The sequence below is a fragment of the Sander vitreus genome, chromosome 6, assembly GCF_031162955.1.
Source record: "Sander vitreus isolate 19-12246 chromosome 6, sanVit1, whole genome shotgun sequence".
Taxonomy (NCBI): domain Eukaryota; kingdom Metazoa; phylum Chordata; class Actinopteri; order Perciformes; family Percidae; genus Sander; species Sander vitreus.
In genome coordinates this window covers 12078028-12097222 of record NC_135860.1, presented here as the reverse complement: position 1 = coordinate 12097222, position 19195 = coordinate 12078028, and the positions used below count along the sequence as shown (strand labels likewise).

General features: G+C 43.1%; 2 protein-coding genes across 2 annotated transcripts; both read left to right on the top strand.

Moving 5' to 3' along the window:
* Positions 1-2074: 2074 nt before the first annotated feature.
* tubb5 (tubulin, beta 5) lies at positions 2075-6773 on the top strand. The gene is made up of 5 exons (XM_078252566.1): positions 2075-2189; positions 4872-4980; positions 5209-5319; positions 5422-5666; positions 5789-6773. Exons 1-5 carry the CDS (start codon positions 2133-2135, stop codon positions 6599-6601), a joined length of 1335 nt encoding a protein of 444 aa, XP_078108692.1. The 5' UTR covers positions 2075-2132; the 3' UTR covers positions 6602-6773.
* Positions 6774-8284: 1511 nt separating this feature from the next.
* On the top strand, positions 8285-19051 carry mdc1 (mediator of DNA damage checkpoint 1). The gene is made up of 13 exons (XM_078252567.1): positions 8285-8350; positions 9035-9196; positions 9319-9915; positions 9998-10076; positions 10250-11499; positions 11816-11878; positions 12019-13493; positions 13576-15303; positions 15787-15924; positions 16414-16596; positions 16742-16867; positions 17473-17583; positions 17682-19051. Exons 2-13 carry the CDS (start codon positions 9061-9063, stop codon positions 17883-17885), a joined length of 6090 nt encoding a protein of 2029 aa, XP_078108693.1. The 5' UTR covers positions 8285-8350; positions 9035-9060; the 3' UTR covers positions 17886-19051.
* The last annotated feature ends 144 nt before the right edge of the window (positions 19052-19195 follow it).

Genomic DNA, 19195 nt, shown 5'->3' with positions numbered 1-19195 from the left:
AATAAATAAATATGCATAGTGCAGAATATTGTCCATTTATTATATTACCGGTATATTATATTATATTATATTATCTGTCTGTCTGTCTGTCTGCCTATCTATCTATCTATCTATCTGTATGTAATGCAACTGCTCTACCATAAAGCCTACTGTTATGATGCCTATAAGGTTGTCCTTTACACTGTCATAGAGGTGTAATTCAATGATGTATATTTTAGCATTAAGGTCTTAGTTACTGATTGCATTATATCCAGAGGTGTTTATAATATTCTATCCCCCTCGTGTATGCTATATAAATGGGTAGGACACAAACATTTGAAACACTTCTCAATATAATGTAGTCCAGTACAACATCACCTTAAACGATAACCTCAGTAATAAACAATTGGATTTCACATCCCAATAATGTCAGGAATGTTAGACCTTCCTCCACAACAAACATGTAACATTATAAACTTCGTAGAGGTAGAATTTATGCAGTGTTGTTGTGTTGATTGCATTACATTGCAGGTGTACCTATTAAGTGGCCACTGAGTGTATACATTAACCATTAAAATCGTGTTTTAGCTGTTCGAGATAGTTTGAAACTGTTGATTTCCATTGACCTTGGTCTCTTTGCATTGCCTAAGGAATCAGTTGCCAGCTGTCTCAGCAAAGTCTGTAACCGGGCCTGACATTCTTACATAATATTCTACTGCTTATTTGTGCACTGAATGTCTGATTTATAGAGGGTACAGTGTTTAGCAGACAGAGAACACACCACACAAAACACATGATTACAAGTCTAAAAAACACATTATAGGTTTATGTTGTGATTTTAAAAGAAGTTGCCCATACAGTACATTAGCTGTCCGTGATGACATGTTAACCATCACCATTAATGTTCACCTAGAAAAATAAAAACATGTTATAGTCAACTCATCACTAATGTATCTCAACAGTTGCTCTTCTACATGATTGATGGCTGTACTGGAATAATGCCTGAAGTAGCTGCTGCACACCAACATGTGTTATGTATTTAGATATCACAGTAATAATGTACACAATTGCAATGGAGACCCAGTGGTAAGACTATGATTGCTTCTATTAGTAACATACATTTAGTTGAGTAAAATATACATTAAGTTGAAGTAATTTTAAACTAGACTATTTCATATAAATAAGGTCATCCAGCGGCAGAGATTAGCTCATACTGTAATCCACTGTTATATCATAGACATGGAGGGTTTTGGATTTGCTCCTGTAGGATGGGATCTGGCATCAGTCATCAGGGGCCTGGCTCACCTATATCCTATCACTCTGACCAGACGTCAAGCATTGAGCCCAGATTCTTTGCCACAGGTGTGAGGGTTCCTGGAGCAAAGATGTTTTCCTCCTCCTTTTTGTCCAGGTCTTTGAGTCGAGGATGAGGGATGTTAGTTCCCAAAGCCTCTCCGAGGGTTGCATTCACATTCAGTGCTTAGCCTACACGAAGGCTACACAGGTCTTAAAAGAAAAAATGCACCAGATCCCAGTTTAACATGACTCATGGCCTACTGAGCTTAAAACTCTGATTTGACAGTTTGACAGACAAAAGAGTTCATTAATTAATTATCAAGATCATGTAATAGCTATGATTAAAAAAAACAAACAGAACAGCTACTAATGGAGTCTTGTGGTGAGACAAAGGACTTGAGCTGGCTGACCCCATCTTGTCCCTGGCTTGAAACTGAAATGTCTGCCATCTGTCTACTCTGCAGAGAGTGTTACAGTCAAAAGAGTAATTTAAAACTGCTGATTGGTTGTTCGCCTCTGAAAAACCAAGAAACAAGAAAACTGTAATACATGTCACTGGGTGTTTCTGGACACTAGCTGGTAAAATCTAAATCTGGTCAATCGCTGTTATTTTATTTCCACACCCTGATCTGCCGAAGCGTCCCTCCTTACTCCGGCTGTGGGTCAGGCTTCTCAGCCAATCCCCGTTCGCAGCAGCTGGGTCTGGGGCTAGCCACGCCCACTCCCCGGCCCCAGCCTCGTTCTGGAAACGCTCCAACGATATAAATCCATTGTCCGGCACTTTCACATTAGTCTAGGGTCGGCTCCTCGCCCGCGAGTACGCGTCTGCTCGTCGTTGTAAAACTTTAGTAACCACTATGAGGGAAATCGTGCACATCCAAGCCGGCCAGTGCGGCAACCAGATTGGTGCCAAGGTAAGAAAATTATTGAGAAATATAGTTATTGTGATTGATTTATTCCTTTACAAAATTACGTTTCCTCTTACTAATGAAAACGCCACAGGCTCATTATGCAGGACATACTCATTAAGTCTTTATGTAGGCTATGGCTGATTGTTTGATTATGTATGAAGACAAAGGACTCTTTTTGTCTCATTATGCACAAATAAATAAAAACATTTATTCTATTTGTAGGCTTACATATTTTAGCCTACTTTTGTGTATTTAAACACATCATAATCATTAAATATTACTCTTAAATGTTGATCAACAACTGTGATATTAATCTGATCTGTTCCTTTCTGTCTGCATCTTGTGCACTGCGGTAGCCTAACTAGGTGGGTGTGGAGCAGCGGACCGTGCTTACTCGCATTGAAATAACGGTATAACGGGGCTCTTGTGTTTCGACGGTTTTGTTCACACAACACCGGGCGTGTCTGCGTCTCAACAGTTGAGGATTCAATTGACCTCAAGATATTGTCTGGGGGGGGGGAAAAAGAAGACGAAAAAAAAAACAGTCCATTCTTCACTTGTCAGAGCTCCTCAGTCAGTGTAGCCTACTCTGCACTGGTTTCTTTGTCTTGCACAGGCAGATATGGCTGTTTTTTCAGACAATGAGTGGGAGCTGGGATGGGAGGCCTGGTTCATTTTTCCCTCAAATGACTAATGGATCAATAGCCCATATTGATTAGATTTGATTCCTGCGGGCTGCATACTGATATTCCAGCTGGTGAGAAAGCAGGGGGGCCCTGGAAAGGGTGTGGCATGGATAATTGGTGAAGACAGAATTGCTCCTTTTAAAAAATACTGTTAAAGGGAATTTTCTGAAAGACATCATCATTGCTTTTAGAAATGAAATACTCTCACTCTTGCATATCATTGTAATGCATTTGACATTTGGCTCTGCAGTCTGCCTCACAATACATCACCCACCCAGTCCTACAGTAACAATTGCAGTCTGCTACAGTATGTCTTCTTGGCCCATTATTATCCCTGTCTTATTTTGTTTTACAACTGATCATTTGCTACAGACAGCATATGTTTAAGTGGGATCTCTCAAACACACACAGGAATCTTGCACTGGTATTCAAATATACTTCGTAGACCACATTAACAATGACCCATATATTACAGGATACATCATTATCGTAGTGGTGCTCTGCTGACAGAGATTTTAATGTCCAGTAAAGCAGGGCCTGTCTTTGTAATCAATAGTTTCCTCTCCTAACCAAATTAGGGGTAGGGTGGGGGAGGAATGGAGGAAACAGCTGATGCACAGTGGGTGAAGTCATTGGGTTCTCAATTGACTTGATATGCAATTGCTGGCAATACGTTGGAATAGCTATAGAACTATATAAAATAAAGACAACATATTACCATTGTATACAGTATACTTGTATTACATTTTTATAGCAGTTGAGCCAAAAGAGTGCAAACTGCAGCAAAGGTTTAGGCATAGGCTTGTGCAATTGGAGTTGATGAAGTACATTAATATCCATCTCCTCTTTTAAAGCATGGAGTTTCATTTGTGTCTTTGTGTTGCCCAACATGGTGTTAAAATAACCACTGGCAGTGAGTATCCCCATTTGTTTCCATTCCCCCAGGACTCATGGGTTAGGGTCAGATGTCCAGTTGATATGATTGACAGAATTGCTGAAGAGCTACATACTAAATTAGGTCAGGGTGTGGCATTGCTTTCCTGCTTATTGTCCTCATTCTTTCACTTTGATTTTTTCAGTCTTTACTTATGGCCATCTACCATGTCACTGTCAAATATCTCTTTTGGTCGTTCTGTTTCAACTCTTTGTTCTCTTTATCCTGCTGTTATCTGCCTCGTATTAAGGTCCCTTGGTCATTTTTCTTTCATATGGTCTTATTTAAATGTCATGATACTTAGACCACAGCTGACTGCTAATCTCTTAAGTACTGAGCAGCAATACAGCCCGCTTATCCAGATTACTCTAAATCCTCCTATTGCTGCTGTTAGCAGAAAATCACAGGCTATATTACAAAAAAGCCTTAGTTGGAAGATATCACAAAAAATATGTGCACGCAAATGGCTGCCTGCATATGCAACAGTCACTCCTGCATATGGGATTCAATGCATAACATACACACTGTGAGTGTATACAGGGAACAAGATATGAATACAGATCTGAAGACAATCTCTGTGTGTCTTCACTAGTGTGACCAGGGGCGTAGCACAAAATTCTGGGCCCTGTACAAAGGCACTCTCTATGGCCCCCTTCCCACATCCACAAGCTATTCATTCTAGCATCTTTTTGGGCCCTCATCAAATGACGGCCCTGGGTACTCAGTCCCCTTTTCACACCCAGTCCGACACCCCAGAGTGTGACTGCCTGGAGTTTATTTTCAGTGTTGCCTTGGAGTGATCTGTAGCCCCTTTGTGCTCCCTCTTTTGCATTTTACATATCAGTCGATGACGAAATATTAACAGATGCATTGTAATGAATGGGTTAATATATGGCTTGGTGAAAGGGAAAATCTAGTCATTTTCATCAGAATCCAAAAAATGCAAACCCACTGCTGTTTTACTCGTTTAAAGTCCCCAGTCACATAAACCACATTGCTAATGGATACATGTGTACTTTCTTTGCAAGTAACTGTCATGCGATCCCTTCCATTTTGTGTCTGTAGTTCTGGGAAGTCATCAGCGATGAGCACGGCATCGATCCCACAGGGACTTACCATGGAGACAGTGACCTGCAGCTGGACAGGATCAGTGTCTATTACAATGAGGCTACAGGTCAGTTAACTTCCTAACATCTTTTTTGTATATAAATGAAGGGTATATCATATGAACTCATGTTCAGCTTTGCCATTTTATTCTGAAGTACAACTTGAGACATGTCATTACCATCTCATGTCTTTCTCACATCATATATCCTGTGTAAAAACACAAGACTGTGGTTTTACTGCATTATTGAATTGGTATGTTTTCTCTCTCCCCTCGTCTTTTCTCTTTCTTGCGAAGGAGGTAAATATGTGCCTCGAGCCATTCTGGTGGACTTGGAGCCTGGCACCATGGACTCTGTGAGGTCTGGACCCTTTGGGCAGATCTTCAGACCTGACAATTTTGTGTTCGGTGGGTGGAATAAAGCCATAGTCTCATGACAGTGAATTACTAAAGCCTTTTATGAGCAGGGGGAAAGAATGGCTCACCTGTGTGTCATTCCTTCCCCACCAGGTCAGAGTGGTGCTGGAAACAACTGGGCCAAGGGTCACTACACAGAGGGAGCTGAGTTGGTGGACTCAGTCCTGGATGTGGTTCGCAAAGAGTCAGAGAGCTGTGACTGCCTGCAGGGCTTCCAGCTCACCCACTCTCTTGGTGGCGGAACTGGATCCGGTATGGGAACCCTGCTCATCAGCAAGATCCGTGAGGAGTACCCCGACCGTATCATGAATACTTTCAGTGTGGTGCCCTCCCCCAAGGTAACTTATCCTTGTAAAAGAGCATACACATTTTTTGTTTTCATTTGAGGTTTTCTTGCCTTAGGTTTTCTCTTCTAAGATCATGAGAGTGAAGAAAGATTCTGTGTGTTTTCTGTCCTCAGGTGTCAGACACAGTGGTTGAGCCTTACAATGCAACCCTCTCAGTCCACCAGCTTGTAGAGAACACAGATGAAACCTACTGTATTGACAATGAGGCCCTGTATGACATCTGCTTCCGCACTCTCAAACTGACCACACCCACCTACGGAGACCTTAACCACCTTGTGTCCGCCACCATGAGTGGGGTCACCACCTGCCTGCGCTTCCCTGGTCAGCTCAATGCTGATCTACGCAAACTGGCTGTCAACATGGTGCCTTTCCCCCGTTTGCACTTTTTCATGCCTGGCTTCGCCCCACTGACCAGCAGAGGCAGCCAGCAGTACAGAGCCCTCACAGTTCCCGAACTGACCCAGCAAGTGTTTGATGCCAAGAATATGATGGCTGCATGCGACCCACGTCACGGCCGCTATCTGACCGTCGCCGCCGTGTTCCGTGGGCGCATGTCCATGAAGGAAGTTGATGAGCAGATGCTCAACGTCCAGAACAAGAACAGCAGTTACTTTGTCGAATGGATCCCCAACAATGTGAAGACCGCCGTCTGCGACATTCCACCCCGTGGCCTCAAGATGGCTGTCACTTTCATTGGCAACAGCACAGCCATCCAGGAGCTGTTCAAGCGCATCTCAGAGCAGTTCACAGCCATGTTCCGCCGTAAGGCCTTCTTGCATTGGTACACAGGTGAAGGTATGGATGAGATGGAGTTCACTGAAGCAGAGAGCAACATGAATGATCTGGTGTCTGAGTACCAGCAGTACCAGGATGCTACTGCTGAAGAAGAGGGTGAATTTGAGGAGGAGGCTGACGATGATGCTTAAAGATAAAGATGTGAAGGTCAAGACATCAATGCCAAAACGAAAAAGAATCAGAAAAGAACAACCACAAAGGTGACCAAGGAAAATGCTTACTGTCTGAAGCATTGCTAGAATTACATTTTAGCATACATTAGATATCTCTTGTGAGTTACTGCAAATAAAATTGAAAATGAAATTGAAATTTGAAAACGTGTGTGTCTTTAATTATTGCTAGGATATAAATTATTTGTCTGAAAAAACGTACAACTCAGCTATCAAATTTCAATCACATTTCAAAACAGTGTAAGTATAAAGGATTGGATCATATCAAGGGGGATTTCTAGAGATGGATGAATGTTAATTCTGTTGAGGTCAGCAGTTTCTGTAGTAGAGGTTAATAATGCATTCATGTGCTCTTTCCTGCAGCGAATGATGCGATGAAAAATAGCTGCATCATTCAATTTTGTTATGTACTGATTTAAGTAGGTTTAATGTCTTTTCCATGAGCCTTAAGCTATGAAACAGTTAAGTACCCATGGCTTGTCAGTGCAGACAGGCACTAGATTAAATATGGTTGGAGTATTTCATGAGGTATAATATATGTGTTTCTTCTCCGCAAGCATGATGGTTAAGGGCACATGATAGAGTCAGACCAAATAGTTTTTCTGTGCCAAGCCACATTCCCACAAATATGAGTCAAACGTAAGAACATATGTTCATTGCACCCTGGCAGCGTTTATATGATCTTGGAATACAACATCAAAAGAACAGTTACACATATTAACACCAACAAACTATGTTACTTAATTTGGAATGCTTCAATATCTTTGAGGCTCGACAAGTAAAAAACTATTTTATGCATTCATAGTATCTTGTAAGGTTTTGCATTAAAATTCTTGTGGAGAGCATGGAGGTGAATATGCAGGCAAACCAAACAATATAGTAAGTAGTTGTGTTACTTTATTATGTTATATAAACACAAGACTCTAAACTGTTGCTGGTGCCGAAGACATGGCTGGCATAACCTGCAACGGGGCCCCAGGACAAAAATTAGCTGCTGTGCCCATATTCCTCCTGCAACACAGGCCCCAATGTTGCTGTGTGGTAAAGTATGCAAAATATAAGCACACAACTGAAATGATAATGGTCTTGAACTACCTTTTAACACAGGGACCCTCTGCAAGACAGGTCCTAAAGGTTTAGGTAAAAAGAGGCACTCACCTCAAGGCCCTTATCACAGGTTATGTTACAAATGTTAAATATTGAAGAAAAAAAACTTTCTTTGGGGCCCCTTGAGTTCCTGGGAGCCAGGGCAATTGTCGAGCATTGCGCCAAAAAATGTGAAAATAAAAAATAAAGCAGATCTGTAGAATGGAACCCCATGTTCTTATATTACATCCATGCTTGAAACCCCTGGTTATGTTACATTGTTTTAAGCCTAAGTTATTGTTGCTATTTTATTTATCTATAGTACATTTCTAATTAGCTAACAACTGTCTAACTCATGAAGACAAATGGACTTTGTGATTTGGTACCTTTAAGATACGGGTGTCCGGCTTGTGGTTGTGCGGGGAATGTTGGTCCAATCGGAGACTTTTAAAGTAGGACTGATGTTTAAATAGCCAATGGAAACAGAGTCCATTATGAGTGATTGGTATATTGGCCAATCGCTTGCAGTGGGAACGCATCTTCTGGGCGTAGTCGATTCTTCCAGGATGTGCACGTTTTTCCGTTTATCGTATCTCCTCCCCACACTGAGCAAGGCGTGTGAAGGTAGGAATCAAAGTAAATATTTTTTTCCAGATTATGTTAAGACAAACTCGTATTGCACCCACATTGGAAATGTACATATGAGCTAACGTTTTACGGTCATGCCACTTGTTTAATCATGTACACTTCCTTCATCATTTTCAAGGTAACGTTAACTGCTCTGATAGTTAACGCGAACGTTAATTGGGATTATTTTCTTGAGAAGTTGTAGCAAATGTTTAAATTGAGGATATTATTTGCTACTCATTGACAATAATGGCGAAATTATACAGTGACAGTAGCTACTTGAAATTGTAATGTTGACGTTTGAATTCACGTTAACGTTACCCAAACTGGCGGGTAACGTATTTTCCGTAAGTTTGTTTTTATGCTGACCGCAAGTGGGGTTGCTGTGACGTGATTATGATGAGATGTTCATACACGTTTAGAAAGTTGTATCAGCGTTGCTTTACGCTCTTAGTTAGCTAGCAATAATACAACAAAAAGTATAGCTGAAGAGATCACCAATAAGCTATTTAGGCTAACCCTAGCCGCACGGAGTTGTCTAGTAATTTCTAACGTTGACGCTAGTTAGTTCATGCATATCAGGCTATGTTCTCAAGGCCAGTTAAAGGTAACGTTGGGGGAATTATATACGTTAAAATTAAAGTCTTAATAGCCATTTATATCTGTGTTTACGTGTAACAGTCGCCCTGTCTTACCCTGTGTGAGAAATGGATGCTACTCAGATGATCTGTGACTCAATCTTGGAGTCAGATGAGGAAGAAAATGAAGAAGAGAATAAAAATAAGAGGGGACGACCATTGGCTAAACTGTGCATCTTAAAAAATGAGCACGTCCCTGAGACAGGTGAGTGGCTTATTGTTGCTGTTATTACACCTATGGTTCGTTGATTTATGCACAGTCTGCCTAACTTGCATGAACAGGTCTTGTCTGTGTATTTCTTCTGATGGACATTCTCTGTCACCCAGAGTTACCACTCTTCTTGGGAGATAATGTGCTGGGCCGTGACCCCAACACCTGCACCCTGCCTTTACCAGCACCCTCGATATCCAAACAGCACGCTACGATCTGCGTCTCTGTCTACAGGAGAAGAGGTTGTCACAGTGAAGTGGACGTAGAGGCTTTGGTTTGGGACCTAGGGAGCATGAATGGGACCCACAAGGGCCGCTTAAAGCTGACTCCTAATGTACGCTATGCCCTCAGTGAACGTGACAGTTTGGTGGTGGCAGACATCCCATGTCAGTATGTGAGCTGCGCTGTAGACACAGTCCCTTCTCAAGGGGACATGAGGACTCCTGTAAGCAGAAATTCAGGGGTTAAGGCCCCGTTGCCAGATGCCCCAGGAGAAAAGGGAGGTGACACAATCACAGGCAGCAAGAAATGTGTCAACAGAAGTACAAAAACTAGGGTGTCATCACCTGATCAGGAGGACACAAGGAAGAATCCTGTCAGAACCAGTTGCCTGTCCTTTGAGCAAACTCCAACCCAGCCACAGGGGACCCTGGTCCCAGAATCTGGCTCAGACTCAGACGGAGAAAGAGGAGACAGGAGGCGCAAGGCTTTGGGTATGTAAATAATGTAAATATATTTATAGAAATTAAGCCCTTTTTTTTATCTGATGTTTTACGTCTTCGTTATCTTTTACAGTGTCTGATTCTGACTCCTATAAATCAAGTCCCACATGTTCAACATTCCTGAGTCCCCCAAACAAAATCGTCCCTGAAAGGTATATTAGCAACATCTTACGTTACGCTTTTTTACACAAGTGTGTATATATATATATATATATATATATATAACGCCGACTAATCCCTTCAAATATGTGCTTCTATACAGTTTATTCCTTCTTTCACTTCTGAATTATAATGCTTTTGACGTTTTCTTTTTACTATTTTGCAGTGAGGATGAAAGTCCCATCACACCGTCCTCCTCCACTAAAAATAGGCCTTACAGACATGTCAGCTTCAGCAAGGAGGAGACAGACTTAGCTGTGGGGCGACAGCAACCGATGAAAAAAAAGGCACTTGCAGTTGTGGATGACAGTGAAGAGGAGGAAGAAAGGGAAGAAGAAAGAGCAGCGCTCAGAGGGAGAAAGTCTGAGGAAAGTGGACAGCATGTGCCAGTGAAACAGGAAAGCAACGTCAGTCTTACAGGAGAAGATGAATTGCCTGTATCCACACCATCAATCTTCACAGATGTGATCCCTGAATTTCACATGGACAGTGACACTGATATAGAGGGAGAGGAGGAAGGAGTGGCCTCTGCGGGTCCTGTGACCATGAATACAAACCAACAAGCTGATCAGCCACCAGACACAGCCCAGCTTCACATGGACAGTGATACAGATGTCGATGAAGATGATTATGCCTCAGACCAAGTTCCCAAATCTGTGCCTTCCTCTGCTGACCCCACCAACCCTCCTCATGTCATTTCAGTTATTCGGCCAGAGGGCGTCACTATGGACAGTGACACTGATGTGGATGATGACGATGCTCCTGTGTCAGACGCTGCTACAAAAGCAAAACCCACATCAATTCAGAGCACACACACAGCTGACTCTGCTCCTTCAACGCAGCTGAAAGATTTCCACCTAGACAGTGACACAGATGTTGACGAGGAAGAAGAAAAGAAACGTGGAACAAATAACACATGCTCTAAAATAGATGAAACTCCCACTAGATTAGATATCGTGCCACTTGGGCCTGAATCCATCCCTCCTGCGCCTCACAGCCTGCATCCAGACAGTGACACAGATGATGAAGCTATTCCTGCCCCTGCCATCAGTGAACCCTCGATGGTGTCTGCTGTCACAGAATCATGCACCGCTGCAGATGCGAGAGCTGATTTGGGTATTTTGTCTGACAGCGACACAGATGTGGAAGACGGCTCTCCTCTGGTCATACCTGTTGCTGTCCCAACCTTGTCAGTGGGTCCTGGTACCACATCAGAAGCTCTTCAGTCAGAGTCGGAAGCAGACACAGATGTTAATCCAGACTACCTCAGAGGTGACAGTGACACAGATGTGGAAGATGAGAAGGTAGATTTTGGAGAGACCTGTGAGGGCCAGATTCCAAGCTTGCCCAGAGAAAATACACCTGGGTTTCTGGTTCCTCTTAAGCAGAACTGCTCCACTCCTATACAGGTGTCAGGTAAACAGTCAGTCAGTCTTCAAATGAGAACCTATAGCTGAAGCTAAAGATGATCTTTTGTTATTGTTTCAGCTGCCGATCAATTTCTCAATTTATTGTTTAGATTCTCCAAATAATCAATGAAGGGAACGTAGATTTTATTCTATTTTTAAGTGATCCATTTAAAGTAGACCTCTTTCTCAATTTGAAGACGCGCCATAACCTCCTTGAGTCACTGTATACATTGTTCGGGATTTTAACATATTTATTAACATGACATATAAGCGTGTTTAAATTGCCTTTTAATTTTGTTATTTTCTCTTTGGGATGGTTTCAGAAGGAGAAGTGGAAGACATGGAGACTCAGGCTTTCCTGAGCCCCTCCACAGGTCCATTTAGAGGTGAGTAAATAGCTTTTGATAGTAATGCTTAGTCAAATCACACATAACGTTGTGCCTGTTTCTAAGACAGTGGGTATAGCAGATGGAAAATATATTAAGACCTTGCACAATCTTTATTTTGTCTATCCCCCATCTCCCAGGTGCGGTAGCCCCTGCTATAAGACCTATACCATTGTCTACTGTCTCAGACAGCCAGGAGGATGAGGAATTTGTCGTGGCTGAGACGCAGTCCTTCGTTCTTCAGACCAGAGACTGCCAGGCCAACCCTTCAGAGGACCACACCATGGACCCCACTCAAGCTTTTGGCCTTGACTCTTCTGAGGATGAACAAGAAGAACAGTCCAGCAGAGGAGGGTCTTTCCAGCTGGGATCGTCTGACAGCAACCACCTGCAGGCTCAGGGTCAGGCCCAAACTCTAGCAATGGAGAGCACCCAAGCTTTTGTCTCTCTGGTGGGGGGTGTGAATCTGGAAGATACCCAAGAATATGCAGACAGAACCTCCATGCAGAATGATTCAAATCTGGAGGCTACGCAGGCCTATGGAGAGAATGAGGAACCTGCCCGATGTTCAGTCATGTCTGCTAAAGAAGGTCAGTTAGATTTGGCCCTAGAAGCAACACAGGCATATCTTTTAGAGCCCTCCAGTGATTCAGAGGATGAAACCGATGAAGATGAAAGAAAAAACACTGCTACTGCTGAGACTCAGGCTTTCGACTTTCCTACTTCATCTACTCTCGCCATGGCTGAAACCCAACCAATATCTGCCTTTGAGGAGGAGGAGAGTTTGGATAAAGAAAATCCTATTTCCTCTATACTAGAAGTTAAGCCCACATCACAGAATGGAACAGATGAGAGGGAAGAACATGGGGAGGCAGCTCAACCTCAGAAGAGCCACCTCAGTGAAGCTCTGTCTCTAGCTGAAACTCAGCCAATGCGTATAAGTGACGATGAAGAAAGTGATGATGATGAGTTGATTCCAGGTCCACGAATAAGAAAAGCAAAGCCACTGCAGCTTGGAGAGGAGCAGACACAAACAATCCCAAACTCTGAGCGCTCTGCTGTTGAAACTCAGCCCATGGGTACATGCGACGGTGAGCAAAGCGATGAAGAAGACTCAGTTCCAGGTCCTAGAAAAAGAAGAGCAAGGCCACAGCAAATTCAAGAAGAGGAGACACAACCGCTCACTAATTCTGAGTCCTCCACTGTTGAAACTCAGCCCTTGGAAACAAAAACGGAAACAAAAACAGGTCTGCAGCCTCAGAAGGGAAAGGGGAGACAATCTGAAGCTGGAACCAGTGGCACCACTATTAGAGGTACACGAGGGACGAGGACAAGATTAAGAGAAGCGGAGGAGCAGGCAGAGTGTTCTGAACCTCCCAAGAGACAGACAAGAGGCAAGAATAAAGCTTTGCCAACTACCAGAGGAAGGAGAGGAAAAGCAAGACCTGATGAGGAGGAGAGTGAGGAAGAGGAGGAGGTAGTGCAGGCTAAAGGAGGAAAAAAATCCATGAGGGAACAGAAAGATCATGAGGATAAGGAAGAAAGGCTGGAAACGGGGAGAAACAAGCACAGTGAAAAAGCCAACCTAATGAAGGAAGAAGAAGAAAGGAGGGAAGCCAAATTAGAAAGAGAAAGAAAAGAGAAGGAAGAAAAAAGAAAGATTGCAGGCTAAAATTGCAGAAAGGTTAATACTTGAGCGGGAGAGAGCAGAAAAAGATAGAATAGACAGTGAAAGAAAGGAAAAAGAGAGATTAGAGCGTGAAAAGGCAGAGAGAGAAGAGAAGGAGAAGTTGGAGAGGAAAGAGAGGATAGAAAAGGAAAGAAAGGAGCAAGAAAGATTGCAGGCTATAATTGCAGAAAGGTTAAGACTTGCACAGGAGGGAGCAGAAAAAGATAGAATAGACAGAGAACGAAAGGAACAAGAAGAAAAGAAAAGAGCTGATAAGGCACAAAGGGAAAAAGAAGAACAATTGGGCAGGGAAAGAAAGGAGAAGGAAGAAAAAGAGAGATTAAAACATGAAAAGGCAGAGAGAGAAGAGAAGGAGAGATTGGAGAGGGAAAAGAAAGAGAGGATAGAAAAAAGAAAGGAACAAGGAGAAAAAGAGAGCTTGCAGACGGCAAAGAGGGAACAAGAAGAGAGACTTGAGAGGGAGAGGAAGGAACAAGAACACCAGGCGAGACTGGAGAGGGAAGAACGAGAAAGAATGGAGAAAGAAAAACAAGAAAAAGAGCAAGAAGAAAACAAGCCCAAAACACCCGCAAGAAGTCGAAGAGCAGCCAGAACAACTGCTGCCCCGTGTACAACCGAGCAGGAACAAGACTCAACCGTATCAGCCAATGATGATGTCCCAGCGAGGAGAACCAGATCTCGCTCTAACTCATCCAACTCAGTCAGCTCAGAGAGGTCTGCTTCAAGTGTGAACACCCAGGAGAGCAGGGGGAGAGGCCGAGGCCGAGGAGCAAAGGGGACCAGTGGGCCACCCCAGGCAGCCATCGTCAGAAGCAGCAATAGAAGGAGGACGGTGGCTGCAGAGGCAACACGAGTAACGAGTAATGAGGTTTCTCCTCAGGGAATCCGTTCTAGGTCCAACTCCACCAACTCCCTCAACTCAGAGATTTCCAGCTGCAGCGTGAGCTCTCAGGGCAGAGGAAGAGGAGGCAGGCAGCGTGGAAGAGGGAGGAAAACAGAAGCAGAGCCACACTCCATCCCTCCTGTCAATAGTCAGAGTGAACTGAATTTGGCTCCCAAACCTACAGCCAGAGGCAGGAAGAGCAGGAAAGCAGAGGAATCCTCTAATGAGGTTCCCCATGAGGATGAAAATGAGAAGGCAGACTCTCAGCAGGCTAGTACCACAAGAGGGCGACGGCGAGCCAATGAAAATAGCTCTGAACCTGCTGCTGCAGATGAGCAAGGCCCTTCTAATCAGGAGGAGAGATGTGCCAGTGAAGATTCACCTGTGCCTAAAAGGAATGTCAGAGGCCAAAAAGCGGTCAAGAGCGAGACTGTGGAGGCACCAGTAGCTCCTGCAATCAGTGATGGAGATGAGGCTAAAGACAAAAGAAAAGGAAGAAAAAGAGAGTTGCAGGCAAATAAAGAAGAGGATTCCAGCAGTAGCGCCAACGTGTTCAAAGGGAAGGAGAAAGCCCAAACACCAGAGGCAGCAGAGGAAGAAGAAAATGGTGAAACAAAAGATGACATTCCAGTCCAAGCTAAAAGAAGAGGTAGAGCATCCAGCGCTCAAGCAAAGAACGCAAAAGATTCTCCCACTGAAGGACAGGTGAAAGAAGAGAGTGAGAAAATGGAGGAGGAGACTGTTGAGAGGAGAGGCAAAGGTCGGCCATCAATGGTCCAGAAAAAGAAGAAAGAGGAGCAGGGAGAAAGTGGAACATCTGTTGAACAGGATCCACATGTGGAGGCATCAGAGGTGACTTTATCACTTTTAAACATGCATTGGACATTTTAAGGTTTTAGAAGTTGTTGTCTTGATTGAGACAAAAATACATTAGGGCTGAAACATAAATCAGACCAACGGAAAACTGGGTAGTATATAATTAGTGTCCAGGAACTTCTGTCCTTGAAAAGGAAGGCTTTTACCTTGGCCAAAGGCCTTTTTTTTTCCCTATCAGTCAGCCTTTCCAACCATCATAATGTATTGCAATCAACATCAGGGACTGCCTACCTCTCTCCAACCCTCTCAGCAACAAGAGTAGTCTGACCTGCTCTGCATCACCATTAATGCACTAATGAATTAAGTGGTTTACTGCTCACACAGTCACTTCCTACTCTAACGTTTGTGATCTTTGCTTTCTTTAGTGCTCTTATTCTCATCATTCTGCTTGTGTGTTTCATGCTTTGTCCTTGTCGGTTTGTCCTTGTCTCCCCTCCCCCTTTCTCTCCCATTTAACAGCCCCAGACTCCAACCAGCAGTGGATCCCGGAAGCGACAGGCTCCTGTGGGCTCCTCACCTGTGGCAAAGACCCCTCGCTGCTCCTCTGCATCCCCGGCAGCTAGTGGTCGATTACAAGCTGCCAGCCAGGACTACAAGGTTTTATGTCTTTTACACGTGGTCATATTTGTCCAAAAAATGATGCACTAGAATGTAATTTGGCTGTAATGAGAAACACAGTTTAAGGGTGCGTTCACACCGATGGAGATTAGAGCAATTCATTCAAACTTTACAGAATTTTAATTAATTTTGGTTTGTTTGGGCAGTTGCTTTTGAGCTTAGGTTGCACCAAATAACGGCTCGGTTCTCCTCTAAGCACACTGTTCTGTTATATATTGGGAGTGAGGATTTAATTTGAGCCAGCTACAGAAAATTCAACCAAAATGTATCAACGTATGATGACATTCATGACCAATGCTGTCCTTTGCTAACTTTACAGGGACCAGAATCAGACTTGTTTTAATGCCCTCATTTTCCAAATTTTTAAACTCATAGGATGACAGACTACCAGAAATCTGTTCAATCAGCCTCGTGTGAGTTAACATGGCTTTAGACCTCAACAACTCAGTGTGTCTGTCATTCTCTCAGGTGCTGTTCACCGGCGTGGTGGATGAAGTAGGGGAGAGAGTGTTGGCTCGGTTGGGAGGCAGCATGGCTAAAGGTGTGGCAGACATGAACTGTCTGGTGACTGATAAGGTGCGCAGGACTGTCAAGTTCCTGTGTGCCGTGGCTAAAGGAGTTCCCATTGTCACCACACACTGGCTGGAAAAGGTTAGTTGCTATATTAGCAGGTCAAACGGGCCCCAGAAAAGTTTTCTCTCTGATAAATGAATGTGGAAGCATATACACAAATACAACACTTGTATAAAGACTCATATAGACACTCACTGCTCTTGTTGTCTCCCCGTGTTTTTAGAGTGGTAAGGCTGGAAGCTTCCTGTCTCCTAATGCTTTCGTTGTGAAGGACCTGGAGCAGGAAAAGAAGTTCAATTTCTGCCTGCAGGAGTCTCTGAGGATTGCCAGCAGTCAGTCTCTCTTACGGGTACTCTTAACTCTGCCATGCCTTTATTTCTGTACTTATATTTTTTTTTTCTGAGGGAGAGGTTGATAGAGTGGCATTGTGGCATTTCCCTTGGCAGATGGCACGGGGTGGTGTATAATATTGACAGTGAGGAATAGTGAGTCATGATGGTAGTCCAGAATCATCCTCAGCCCAAAGATCTTAAATCTGTGACTTTTTACCATCAAGCATTGCTTTTAGCTCAGCCTCTTTGTTGTTGAACATGCCCAAATATTTTCATGAGCACAGTATTGATTGCATACCATTACACTTTGGCTTGTGGTAAGTGATTTCACACTTATTGTTAATGTACTGTACTGGTTACGTTTTATTGGCACTTCGTGAGGGAAGCATGCAGTAATGGTTTCATTTCTGTTTAATACTCTTCCTACCCTGCATTGTTCAGATCAGTAGCATAGCTGTAAAGGGATAGTTGGATACCACACACCATGCTGATGCTGGCTAAAAAAAACGGGGCAGGTGTACACATGTAATACAAAATTCCATTCCTAAGAGCCTTATGTTGATTTCTTGTATAGACGCATGTCGTGTATTGCATCTATTGTCTTCTGTTCTTTTTCTCTTAGGGGTATGAGATCCATGTTACAAAGTCTGTGAAACCAGAGCCAGTTCATATGAAAGACATAATCTCTTGCAGTGGAGCTACCTTTCTTCCTAAGATGCCCTCTTCTCACAAGGTACCAGACAAACTTTCTCAGTCAGATACAGTAAATTAACATTATAACATTCAATATATCTGTTATTATATATTTTCTGTCACTCTCCTCCCTCTCAGCCTCAGACTGTAGTTATTTCCTGCGAGGAGGACTGGCTGCTGTGTAGCCCGGCTCTCTCTGCATCTCTCCCAGTCGTCACGGCTGAGTTTATTCTCACAGGGATCCTTCAGCAGAAAGTTGACCTTCAGACCCACACACTCTCTGCCCCTAGAAATACTCTACAGCCTGCAGGAGGCAGGGGGAGGGGCAGAAAGAAGACTTAGCACCACCAGGGTATACTGTCGTCTGTGAAAATCTGCCACAGTGGGGGTTTTCCATCGCTTATAGATTCCCTTTCAAATTAGAGACCGGTACAAACACTAGTGAGTCAGCTGTTCGTCTGTATGAAAGACTTGAAGAATGTATTGTAACACATTGTGGATGTATTAGCATGGGTGCAGTTTTACTGTGCTAGCTGTCAAATGTTAAAAAAAAAAAAGAAAAGAAAAAAAGATTTTTTTATATGTACAGCATCCTGTTTTGCAAGAGAGCGATGGAAGAAACTACATTTAAGAAGCTGACCAAAGGGTACTCTCAGTACAGTCTTTTTTGTTGCAATTTTACCTTTTACAATGTACATGTAAAAATGTAGTTTTTAAAGTTGCAAAAGCTAAAAGCGACGTTGCTGCTAATCAGGGTGGGGAAGAATTACCCATCAACCTTCCTTGTCCTGTCCTCATCTCATTCTCCCCTGTGCCCCACCCCTCTCTTTCTACGATAACAAGCAGAGCAGGAATTTACACTGCTAAATTGGCGCTACTCTCTAATGTGCTATGTGCTTTGGCTAAATCAGCCAGTTTGGCAGGAAACCAGACGTGAAGTGGGAGTTGTGTAATCATGTTTGGGTGGTTGAATAGTGGAACCGACAGGGGTCTGATTTGAAATACATCAGCTGCGATGGTCAGTGGATGCAAAGAGCTTGTTTCCTGTCCTGATAAGAAGTGCATAGTGCCTTTTTTTTTACCGAGGTAATCACAAACCCACGAGTGTTTCTTGTTCCTCTGTCTCCATTAACCACCACCACCTACTCCATTAAGGCTTCATCCAATCCTATTACTTCTAGGGGTAAGGCCTGATATATAGGCACCTGAATGCTAATGCTGCTTTTACATCAATATCTTATGGTCATACATTTATTTATTGTTTGTCTATACATGCTGTTAAAAAAGACCAGTGTACAGAACTCACATTTGGTTTCTCTCCTGACCCACAGTACATCTTTCAACTAGCTGTATTGTTTGGTGTTTTAAAGATGACTCATTAGCTTCTAACCAAGTTTGGTTTTAGAACTGTCTAATAGCTAATATCTCAACACCAAGTTTGTGTTAGTATCAAATCATGAAATCTGTCAGTTACCAATGAAAACATTAAATCTTTTCTTTATGCTTAACTATGTGTATTTATTTTTGCAACTTTATACTTATTCTGGATATTTTAGTACTTTATTATATGCTACTACTAGTATCTGTATTGTTTAGGTTTTGATGTGTGCTCGGAAAACCACAAGATTTGGCTCAAAGCGTTGCAGACAAAC